Source organism: Cyphomyrmex costatus, unplaced genomic scaffold (assembly GCF_001594065.2).
Source record: "Cyphomyrmex costatus isolate MS0001 unplaced genomic scaffold, Ccosl1.0 scaffold29, whole genome shotgun sequence".
NCBI lineage: Eukaryota > Metazoa > Arthropoda > Insecta > Hymenoptera > Formicidae > Cyphomyrmex > Cyphomyrmex costatus.
In genome coordinates, this window is record NW_017277017.1 from 2,519,314 (window position 1) to 2,531,977 (window position 12,664).

General features: G+C 34.2%; 1 protein-coding gene across 1 annotated transcript; it reads right to left on the bottom strand.

The window, feature by feature from the left end:
• Positions 1-1,733: 1,733 nt before the first annotated feature.
• Positions 1,734-4,364, bottom strand: tsl (membrane-attack complex domain containing protein torso-like). Its single transcript, XM_018541539.1, has 3 exons — positions 4,061-4,364; positions 3,132-3,471; positions 1,734-2,176 (listed from the first exon to the last, which is right to left on the bottom strand). Exons 1-3 carry the CDS (start codon positions 4,360-4,362, stop codon positions 1,781-1,783), a joined length of 1,038 nt encoding a protein of 345 aa, XP_018397041.1. The 5' UTR covers positions 4,363-4,364; the 3' UTR covers positions 1,734-1,780.
• Between the last annotated feature and the right edge of the window lie 8,300 nt (positions 4,365-12,664).

The following is a 12,664-nucleotide window of genomic DNA, read 5'->3' on the forward strand; positions in this document are numbered from 1 at the left end:
TGCGTGCACATTTAAACTGCCGTATTTATAAAACTTGTAAGAAAAAAGATATTGATATATATTTTTTTTCATTGTGATAATAATCGTATGCAAATACAATTCGCAAAAGCAGTAAATTAATATCTGCCAATCATTAACTTATAGAGTTATAAGACTTTGCTTGTATCTTTTATTTCAATTCAAGTGACTAAAGTAGAAATATAATATTTTATATATATGTTTTAAATAGAGCGAATGTATTTTAATCTCTATTATCTGATATTTAAATATCTTAGAACCCGCTTATTTATCTCTCGAACATATCTGCACATTTAGTTTAAAACAAGAAGTTTCAAAACAAAAAGGGAAAAAGTTAAAAGCGATAAAAAAATATATGATTCGTTGTTAAACATTAAACGAAAGATCTATTATTTACGTCTATAAATCAGTAAATTTTATAGATTCTTATTGTTTTACTTATCGTGAGAATTCAACTGTCATAATAAATTTTGGTCATTAAGTCTTGCTGCGTCTAAAATATAAACGTACGAAGGACTACTTTTATATTTTCCAAGAAGCGGCAAATTGACTATTCCTCGGAAAATATAGAGAGAACTTGATTTATTTATTCTATAAAATTATATTATTATCTGATCAATAATTTGTTTAATAATTTGTCATATGATGCATAAATTATTAAAAGAGATAGTATAAGATATAGTATACAAAAATAATTTTGATAGAAATTTTATGGTTACACAATTTTTATCGACATTAATTAGTATTAGATTAATTCGATAATCCAATTTGCATAGTGTCATAAAATAGTTATAGTATTGATATTTTCTTTTATAATATATCACGATATACTGTTCGTTCCAATCATCTGTACATCAAAATATTAAAACAGCAAATATTGTGTGTGTATGTGTGTATTTTGTGGACACACAAATATCACGATAATTTAAAATGATAGAGGGAAAAGAAGAAAACGAGAAAAAAGTTTGTATCAAATCAACTGTTTTGCAATGCCAATAGATCGATTTGTTATATAATACAAAATTTCCTATAACATTGATCCACAATATAAATTTATCTGCAAATATACATGATCATCTTTTAACAATTTATACGAAAAAATATGTAAGAGAAAAAATTCTCTAGTTTCACAAAGAAGCAACAGGACTTATTATAAGATGTAAAAAATATATATAATATATGTAAATTTTCGCGTTTCATGCGAAGCATTGATTGATCCGGTTTACATGTGTTGTACAATGCACATCAGATTAAACAAACAAAACGCACAAATCATTATATATATATATATATATGTATAAATATATAAAATATATGCTACTATCTCTTTTGTACGTCAATGGATCAATTTCGAGTTAAAGAACTTACGGTATATTGTGACACGTTTTTCACGTTTTTCAGTCAGATCATATGAATAATGCTTGTGATATATTTAAAATATTTTGTATAAAGATGTTTTCTAATGATTACAATAATAAATACTTATTTATAACAATAACAGCATTTATGCATTATTGTATATATGTGGCAGAAGGATATATCCATCCGAGGAACCTTTATAGTTAGCGTCGACGACTTATGACGGGCGCTGAATTGTCACAATCATTTCTAGAGACACCATGGATCCCCACACCACGTCGAAATTATCAGTGTCATTTACATTCTCACACTGATGATTAACGTATATATATTATCGTTCGACGATATCAAGCGCGAGCGATATCTTAAATGCTTTTAGTCCGTCTACAATCGCGTTACGCCATCACATATTCACCTCCCAGAGCTTGAAATAGTTGTCGATCACCTCCAGAAACCACTGACGTCTTTTTGAATCCTTAAAAGCGGACGCCAATGTCCGCAATTGTAATTGCAGTAACGCTTCGTCGCCCAACAGGCTATCTAGTTGCTTAAGCAACGCCGTGTCGCCGTGCAACTTTAGTAAACTGGCGTAAGTGAAGATATAATATTGTACCCGAAGACGTTGCACGGCCCACGCCTCCACGCTACGATTGCCACTTGCCGATTGTATGGAACCCATATGCTCCGCGTACCACGGTGAAAAGTAATTGCTCAGTTCGAGAGACGACAGCTCCGCGACTCCCCGTGTCTTCAGCCGTTCCTTTATTCGCGAATATACCTGAGGAGTGTATACGAATACCTGAAAAAAAAAAACATTCCTTTCATCACACATATTTATGTTGAATGAAATGACGTTTTGCGAATCTGGGACAACGAGATGCTCGTTAAGATCATCGTGCCCAGAGATTGGGACTTCTTGATTACGACATCGTATATTTCAGACAGAATGTTACGTGATTTCACTTTTACTGACATTGGCGAGATGATGTAAACTATTAGTATGAACTAGACTCGGTCTAATAAGCGTTTCTATGCAGTTTACATAGTTTGTTTCACCTTTACCTAACCGAGACTGCAGCATTATTTTCACGGTAAGCCGATTGCAACAGTGATCAACGGACCGCATAATCAAGAAGGATGCGCCAATTCAAAGAAACGAATTTCATGCCTATTTTTATTATCGTTACGGCATTGAAGCGTTGATCGCAATTTCACGTAAGTGCGCGCGTATAACATACTTTCCATCCTTTTTCTTTCAAAGAAATATTCTCCTAAGTAATCATGCATGAATATATTCATTATTTCATTTTTTGTTGGAATACGTTTCATGAATTATTGAAAAATTCGCACATTGTACAGCTGGTATTTATAGTCTGTTCTTATTTAAAAATTCTCTCAGGTAATGTCTTACAAATAAGACTCTGTGATCGGTATTCATAGCCGATTCTTATATTCCAAACTACATATTTGAAATACAATCTTAAGATGTCCTAAGCCACAGAGTCGTATTAATATCTTAAAACAATATTTAAGACGGTCTTATTATAAAATAAGAGCAAAAACTATAAATACCAGTGATTAGCTTATGATATCTTAAGATTATTTGAGACAATCTTAAGTATAAGAATCGACTATATGAATACCAATCTGTATCTCGCGTTAATTCTTAATGATCGGTTATTATATTATTTATCAAAATATTAGTTCACTTTTACAACTTGTACGTTTTTAAATTAGATATCTCGATTGCTTACTTGATAAAGCGAATTTCCCGTAATATAGGAAGCGATGTAGTGTGAACCGAAGTTCCTGATGAATCGCACAACACTCGCGGTATCGCCGACCGTGACGTTCTCGGTTTGCTCCAACACGGAATCATCGAGCACGAGAGTCTCAGCGGTGCCGGCGAGTCGTTGATTATCACGGAATCTAGCGACACGTACGAGGACGTAACAGTGGTCGCCCGTGATGAAGGACGAGTTTATGCCGAGGTGCCTGGCTATCGCTGTCTTCGACCAACTGCCAGTGAAGGCACGCCACGGCCTCTCGAGCTTCTCGAAAGTGAAGTCGCGGAAATAGGCTTGCAGAAGCTGTCTGTAAATATAAATTGAATATATAGAGAAATCGCGTTATTAGGATTTATCATTGTCGAGAATATCAACTTTTTTCTAAGCTTTTGAGAATTAACAAATAACAAACTGCATTGCACTGTTAGATATTAAGAAAGCAATGGCAACACACAATCTCTTGAGTTAAATAACGTTTTGCTATTTTTAACTTTCATGTGTGTCAAAATACAAATCAATCCATTTCTTGTGATTAATTTTAAAATAAACAACTTCGTAAATAATAAACTGATTGTGTAAAAAATTTAATACAATTTTCGAGTTAAATTGTTTAATTTTGTTGTTTTAAATAAATTAATAATATGTTTAGTAGGAGGCAGTGGCAACCTATAGAAACGATTAAAAAAAACTGAAATTGGATATAAGACATTATGAGTTTAACAGCAAATGATTTTTTATATTCAAATATGTAGTCAAATTTGATATCAAATACTCGCATTTACTTCATCGCGATACTATGAAAAGTTTGAAATTAACTTAATGACTAGAGGTATATTTGAATAAGCCACATGAATTTTATCTGTCTTTCTGCAGATACATTACATGTAATCACATGCCTGATATTGTCGCAAAATTCCATATGGAAGTCGCCGTCGAAGACAGTAGTGCTTTTGCCTGCTTGGCGCTGCTTGGGCGGCAATGGCGTGGAATTCTTAAAGACGTCAAGGGTGGGTTCACGGAATATCCAGGTCTCTGTATCGTTACGCGGCACTACTCGCATACTGATGCTCAGGTAACCGTAACGGCTGAAGACGTTCACGGCGCCGCCGAGTCGCGGACGCTGCGACCTGGTAATGTGGACGCCGATCAGAAACGCGAGCATCGATGCCAGGAAGAAGAGCCGCGTGCGTGACCACATCTCTGAGCGGCTACCTGGGTCAGTGATATCTGAAACACAGATCGTGAATCGACACGAAATTTATCAAGTCGTAAGCAAATAATAAATTGACTACAAGGTTCATTTAGTCTCTGAAGTATTTTAAATTCGGCAGTCTCTCTCTCTCTCTCTCTCTCTCTCTCTCTCTCTCTCTCTCTCGGTGCAATACTCTAAAGTCTAAATCTAAAAACTGAATCAATTCTATATGAAAAGAAGAGTTTCGTTAAAGTATTTAAAAATTTAGCTATATATGATATAATATAGATACAGGTATAAAAATAATTTTGTTATTAAAATTATGTAGAACTCTTATAACACGTTGATAACGATACTATATAAAATTCTAAGCATCCTAACAAAAGTTTAAACGTCCTACGTAATTATATTGAATTATTTCTGTACTCTAGGCTCACCCTGTACAAACGTATCTCCATAAATTAAAACGCTTCCTTGCAATGATACCGCGCAATGGATGCTAGAGAGACACTTCTAGTGCCCCATTCAATTTTGCACCATGAAACAACATTCGCATCTTGCGAACGTCGGGATACTGAGAAGCCTATCTCGAATCGAGGAAGCTGCACTACCGGTCTCCGACCGCACGTGCACGTCTGTCTGATGCACGAAGTTGTCGTTACCGCGTTGTAGCGTTACTGTATCTCGTTGTATCTGTGGGTCTAGGTGTACTCCGTCGTGGTACTCTTGCACGCGAGCGGAGCCAGCGGCCTTCATCCCCACCTGGCTTGAACGAGCACCTTGGTCTACCGGTGTTCTGAACCTTTTCTCTCTCTTCCTTCGCGTGTATGTGTGCGTATGCATCTTGATTCAATAATTCACTCCTTGTCGATCAGGAAGACGGCGAATGCACATCTTCCTCCAGACAACCGATGGCGAGTGGGCGACTAGCCGTCCCGCATCCGTTTCGCTTCGTCGCGTCTCGATACGGAGGCGGATACCTTGCACGGACATTATAATGACGTAGACCATTGTCATGACTATTCAAGCTGCTCTGACGATCATTAACTCGAATTATGCTTTTGATACGAACAGGGAAGTAAGAGGTCAAGAGGACAGCTGTATGACGACGTGCACTTCCTGCAGATATCGGATAATGTTTATTATAACTACGATAAGGCGATTTCTTTTCCACGATTGAACGATCGATACCGCTTATTCTACAATTTGAATTTGAATGGAGAGCATGGTTACAAACGTTTCATGAATGTAACTTCTCCGGTAACTTCTCGGAGAATGCAAAAACGAGCTGACGATAATAATTAGCAACGGGCGGCGTTGCGAAGCACTTTGAATTTTGCAAGATTGCACTTTTACCCGGCGAATCTCAATCTTCTTGAATGCAATTTGGCGAAACTTGGAGTCTGCGTGAAACAGAGCAGAGAAAATACATTTTCGGGGAAAACAATCTTTAGTCGATATAAAGTATTAAAACATGAACCCCATCATTACATAAACAAAGACAATGGAATATTTTTTAGAAAATATTAATTATATATCACTGTATCTTTTTCACTTTTTCGAAGAACAGCCACGTGAACAATTCATAAAGTAACGCTTCAAAGTACGCGAGCCCGCAACAATATGTCTTTTTTTGAGAAGACAGGGCAATATATTACAATTATGAGAGAAGCTAGTTTACACCAGTTAAGAGGGTAAAAGACCATTAAAACGGCAAAGCTGATTTTCTCCTGCGCGCCTCTCATAAGAGATGATTAATTCACATCTCTTAATATTTTCACTCAATTGAGCGTATCCGCCCGTATGTAACGTAATCAGACGCATCGATGCGTACACACTCCGCGTTGTCTCTGTCACCAGAATCGCAGTAAAGGTCCGAAGTGCAAGTCCGAGTGAAAGTAAAGTTGAATTGAAACAACTTTTCCCTCGTATATGAAGCTGGGAAAAAAGGAGCTTAAAATTATGACAGACGCATGATGACAGGCAGAGGTCGCATTAAAACGACGTGAAAAGCGGAGTGTATACCTATATAAAAATACATACACGTGATGTAGCATCGATGTTCAACGGGAATGGAAGAAGAGAATGACACGGTTCAATAAGAAAGTAATTCGCTTTAGAAATTCCATTAAAGATGGACAAAATTGGAACGGAACTCTTGTTTTACGCCAACGAGCGAGGTAGTAATTAAGTTTTCTGTTTTCCAATCGTAGAGATGAAATTACTTGGCCTCGCAAAGGGGAACCGATAGATTAGGTTTGGCGAGAACAACGGAGTCAATTCGATCGTCCTTTCTATTTATCAAACAATCATTTAAGATTACATTTGAGTATAGATTTCCTTTTTAAACAGTAAAGGGTAATCTTGCAATATATAGTTCTATCTTTCTCTACGAATAATATAAATAAATAATTTACTCGCGATGAGAATTATTCAACCTTTCTGACAACGGGTTTCATTTATAGATACCAATCTGAATAATGCATTCGTAACGGACCGTAAAATGCAGTACAGTGGATATAATAGATGATCGTGGTAGAAATTAATTTAACGTTTAATGAAGCTTCGTGGGAGCGGATAATAATTAAATCGACCATCGTTAATAATTAACGGAGACCGGAAAGTTAAATGACGTTTAGCGTGCGTTACGCGAGCACGTGCAATCGAACGCGCATTGCATCGACAGTTTAACTGACATAACGAGTGCGCGATAGCCCGATTGAACTCCACCGCGATTTTTATCTCTCGAACGGCGCGTATACGCTCCAATTCGTCTTTCTCGTTGTTACCAGGAATTGAACCTCCTGCATCGTTTTGCACAATGCAGCCGCTCTCGAATCGATTGAAATTAATCCCTCACCGCCGAAGCGGATCGCATCACATTTCCGTCGCTTTATAGTATCGTTCACTTTGTAGTTTGCCAGACTACTCAATCGCGGACTATGGGGTAAACTTTGACATTCCTGTACGCTCCTGTCTTCTTTGCCCCAGTGGCCTTTGAAGTCTATGAGAATACCACGAAGCGATTAGCGCCAAGTTATAATTATGCAACCTCTCGGTCGATTTTTATTTTCACCCTGTAGAAGAATAGCTTCGTGGACATGGTGAGATTAATTGCTTCGTTAATTTTATAAGCTACTCGGTGCGTTCTTTTTATTTAAAAGTATTTCTTGATTTTCATATATTAATACCGTGCGCTAATAAATTGTTTCGTTACACGTTGACGGGTAGAAGTTAAATACGTTACGTTCTCACTCAAAATAACCAAGAGTAAGTCTTGGTTTGTGTGAGGTCTAATAGTGCTCGATATATCAGCCGTCAGCCACGTCGTTTTTTCGTAACTGCAGTCTATATGACTAAACCTTACTGGGTCAACGCCGTGAAGGTGAGTCATGTGCATGCGAGTTATTTAGTGCATATGTTTTGTTCCATTATTGGAGTAACGCGATACCAATGTGGTGAATGTGAAATTTATTGTAGCTGTATCTATAATGTGCTGTGTTTCCCGCACCGTTAGACATTTCGTCTTAATTTTGAACGGCACCGCGCCGCCATCATTGGCTCAACGATACATACGGATCTCCGGTAATTCACGAATAATAGGAAGTCGTTTATCGATTTATCTCGAAAAAAAAGATCACTTCATATACCCAGATACAAAGTTGCCAGCAGCAAACGAAAGGAACCATACATATTTATGAGATTACAAGAACGTCGAGACGGAGAACGTCTCGATTGTTTCGCTTACTATCGCTCCCGTCCGTCGATGATTGCATCAAAGATGTTGGTTTTTCAAGACTGATCGATCCCAACAATAGCGGCTATTCGTGCATGTTTTCTTTTCTACATAGTAAAATATTTTATAAGGGTACTTTATTTGTGAATGTAAATAATATACTTATGAATGATTATTTCAAATACGAATATAATCGTATAATGTAATTTTTATTCTACAAATTTATTATACATATATATTAATTCTCTTTGTGTAATACTTTTTTTTTATAAGTAGAAATGATTTTTCTAAAGTATCTAAAAATTGAGTTGAATATAAATATAAAGAAAATAATTTTAAAAAAATTATTACAATAATTAGAACACTCAAGCTGGTTACTGAAATGTCAAAATTTTTTGTAACATTGTTCAGAGTCTTTCATAATTATTTTGATAATCCAACAAATTATTTTAAAATTTGTATTTAGCTAAATTTTTAGATATTTAAGTAAAATTATAAAGTACTTTAAAATTATTCTTTTCGTGTATGCTAATATTTTATTACCTTTGACTAACGCATTCGCGAATAAAAAAGGTCATGGCGATAGCAAGACATTGAGAAAAGCTAAGTTTTAAATTGGTAAAACAGAAGGAACGAGTTCTGCTTTCGCCGTTGCTTTCGATGATGCGAGAGTGGTTTTCCAACTCACGTGATTAGGATTTTACGAACATTCCTACCGACACGACGTGATGTCGCATTCTTACTCTCTTTCAATTCAAGATCATTTTATTTGTCCAATAAATTAATCGGTAAATTTCAAATATAATTATCATAAAAGTGTTCACGGTAATAATATTACTTTTTTATATGTGAAGATTGTTTATTCTATGTCTATTATAAGATTCTAAAATGACAGATACTTTCGCAGTGGCGCTAACACTTACCATGTGTAAAATAGAAAGTAATGTGAAATTTAACGTTGGTTCACGAGCGTAAACCAGTACGTTTCTGTACGCCTGATTGCTCGTGCATCAAATGATAAATAAATTTGTATAATATATACATATGAGTATCTGTCAGATATCAAATGAATAATATTCTATGTACGCATCTTAAAAAACTGAATACATTTGCAGGATAATTTCTAGAAAATATGATTTACTTGAAATAAAATAAATAAAAAAATTGAAAATGTGAAAGTATTAAAAACAATAAAATAAATAGTTATATAAATTTTTATATAACTATTCAATTTATGTTTTTAATTTTAGAAGAAAAGAGAAGTTATAGAATACCATTTTGTCTTATTAAAACTAACTTAGTAGATATTCACAGTGATATAACTATTTACTTCGGTATAAATTTATTAGCTATAGAGATATTGATATTAATATGTTATAAGTAGAAGTTTAAACAGAACAAACAAAACTTACAAACTAAAAACACTAAATAGAGGAAAAAAGTTGTAGTTAAAATAAGAGAGAAGATATAGAATACTACCAACTAATATACAGTATATAATTTTTACACATTATATATGCACACATTTTATTATTCAATTTAATCTAATTATATCATTTAAAAGCCACATTTAAAACCTTTAAATTAGATCAAAGTTACAAAATTAATATCAACACATATCCAAAAATTACATAAAAAGAACACATCTGTAAAATTGTCTGCTACTCGTAAAGCTGAAATATAACACTTCACCACACATAAACACTACTAATCAGTATCTATATTACGACGTCTAGGTAGACTGTGAAGAAGTAATTTTGATGGTCGCATCCAAAATGTAATGTAAACTGTACAAAATATTGTGATATTATATATACACAACCCTCCTATATATTCCATAACTGTCCCCTTTCCTCTAAACAAAGTTAATAATTTCAATGCAAAAATATTATTATAAAACAATTTATAATATATTAAAAAGATTTATAATATTATTTAAAAAGATTTGGCATTATTGCATTATAAAATTCGTAATAAAATATACAAAAAATTTGCAATATATGTTTTATACATTTTATATTCTGGATCTTATAAAATGTGATGACGCTGAATCTTTTTAAACTATTTATAAAAATTGCAAATGTTTGTATGTCTTATTTGCATCAATGAACAATGGATTAAACTGATATTATCAGCAATTCCTATTAAATAATTTTCTATTTGCCAAGAAATCTACGTAGCAGAGAATATTTTTTAATGCTAAATATGCACTATCTGCATGCGTCTTATATATGTGTTTCTAATTACGTTTAGTAGCAATATTATTGATGACCATGAATAAAATAAACTTCGCATTTACATTAGAAATAAGTAAGGTCAATTCCAATGTAATATAACAAGAAGGTTATATAAACCTTGGAAAAAAATAGAGGATATGTAAGAATTTCTGTTGTAGTACCTTTTCGAAAAATTGATAAAACTTAAAAGGCAAACTGAAGGCACGAAGGGGAAGAGAACTGGTGGATATAAGTCCACCTGTGGTAACTTCCTATTAGCGTATCTCTATCATTACGGTCGCAGTGAATTGTCGTGACGTAAAAGAAAAAAAAGTCTCGGTCGAAGGATAATAATTGAACGTTGCGATAATATGGCCGTTGCGATTCGCTTGTTGCGGTGATATAGAGCGGCTCAGAAGCCAATGGAGAAGAATTATTTAAGTAGCCCCGCGGTTGAAACTATTGAAAGGGGTATATTGCGTCGTCCCATTAAACGCAGGAAACGCGATCACAGAGCGTCGAATGATCCAAACAACTTTAGATCTAATTGAGGTATAGGTCTAAGCAGACTAACCAGCCGGGGTGCAGCAGCAGAAAATTTCATGACGATCATCAAATGCCATCGTCGAGCAAAATTGATTGTAAAATTACTCGATATTTGAATTTAATTTTGTACTGCTACAAATATAGATACTGGTTAAGGAAAACTGCAGGTGCACTGAGGTAGGTGTACGTTTTGCTCGTTAGCAAAACCAGTTCTACGCTGTTTTGAAGTAGAAACAATATTTTCAAGTAAAATAACGAGATCAAGATACATGGTTGTAAAGTATACAGAAGCAAACTGCCTCCCTCTCTCCCTCCCTCCCCCCTCTCTCTCTCTTTCTCTCTCTCTTTCTGTTAAATAAGAAAGTTTTTGTTTTATTTATAGCTTCACAGAAATAGCATACATAAAATAATTGACATAAAGTATTAGATAACACACGTAGAATATTTTATCATAATAAAATAACAAGTTTAAAAAATATTTTTTAAATCTTTTTTTTCGTTCTACTATTTGAAAGATATTCTTAAATATCTTTTTATACTGTAGATATTTTTCGATGTCTTTGTTTGTATTTTCAAAGGAATATAAATTTTTGTTTCTCTGAAAGTTTTCATCGATTAAATGATGGAATATGTTTGGGAAACCAGGACATTTTCAGCTGAATTCTTTATTCATCAGAGGATACGCGTGCATAATTTAGTATAAAAAACAGACGCAGTTAATTCTACGTTAATAAAATAAATACATTTTAATGCAAAAAGTTCAGATAATTAATTTATGTTTAAAATAAAATTTGTATTCCAATATGCAACATATGTAAATGGAAAGTGAAAGACTGCAATGTCTCATCAACGTGTTGACTTTCTATACGATATACTCGGATATTTTTGAGTATTGAGCTATTTCATGTATACGTCCCATATCATATTTCAGTGTCATGTCGCCAAGTCTGTTCGGTATCATTTGCATAAAGAATGTCAGGAACGTGACATAAAATCTTGAAAAAATGCATCGTGATCAACATGTGAATCCATCATCGCAATAATTTTAAATCGTTGCGCGTAACTTTCACTCGTTTCTCCTAAACGTTGATATAAGAAAATTTGGATTTTTTCCTCAGATTTTATATTACATTCAACCACTTTGTATTACTTACATTCAATTTGAGTTGTAATTTCGTCTTTTACATTCTATGATGCATAAAGATTAAAGATGAAAATTTTACATGTATGTAGTCGGAGATTATATTAAAATATTGTATTGCATATATATGATAAATATATTAGGATTAAAAGAAGAGTAAACTCTTAAAAAAGCTCTTATTCTGGGAAGCAAAAAAAAGTACGGACGGTTTACCCTACCGGATCACACAAGTTTATTCCATTTCCGTTGATTGGCTTTCCCCTCCGTACGGCAAAGCCTCCCTCCCCGTGACGCTAATTGTTATGGGTCACTGACTGTACGCTTGTTACAAGACACTAGAAGATAACTCGGCTTTCCAACGTTGCCGTTCTAATCAACTATATGCACTTGTTGCACTACATTTTTCTGTCTCAATTAATTACAATTTCTTGCGTAATCTTATCTTCTTTGACATTTGTGAACTGTGTCATGTGTTATATAAACTATAAAGCATTAAAACTAAGCACGAAAAATTTCTACGATTTTTGGATTATCTTTGTGTGCAATTCTCGAGACGCACATCAAAATTAAATATAACGGTAATTAATTTGCGTATGATAATACGCGAGTGCATAGTCCGAAATTTGTCGATAACTTTGCTCCATTATATCGAGTAAAGTGTCATATTTT

Bases quoted from the DNA above. Each gene is read 5' to 3' on its own strand.
- tsl (XM_018541539.1), bottom strand. From the start codon at position 4,362: ATGTGGTCACGCACGCGGCTCTTCTTCCTGGCATCGATGCTCGCGTTT. The intron at 3,472-4,060 runs GCATGTGATTAC...TTATATTTACAG, and splicing joins GAATTTTGCGACAATATCAG to ACAGCTTCTGCAAGCCTATT. The intron at 2,177-3,131 runs GTAAGCAATCGA...TTTTTTTTTCAG, and splicing joins CGGGAAATTCGCTTTATCAA to GTATTCGTATACACTCCTCA.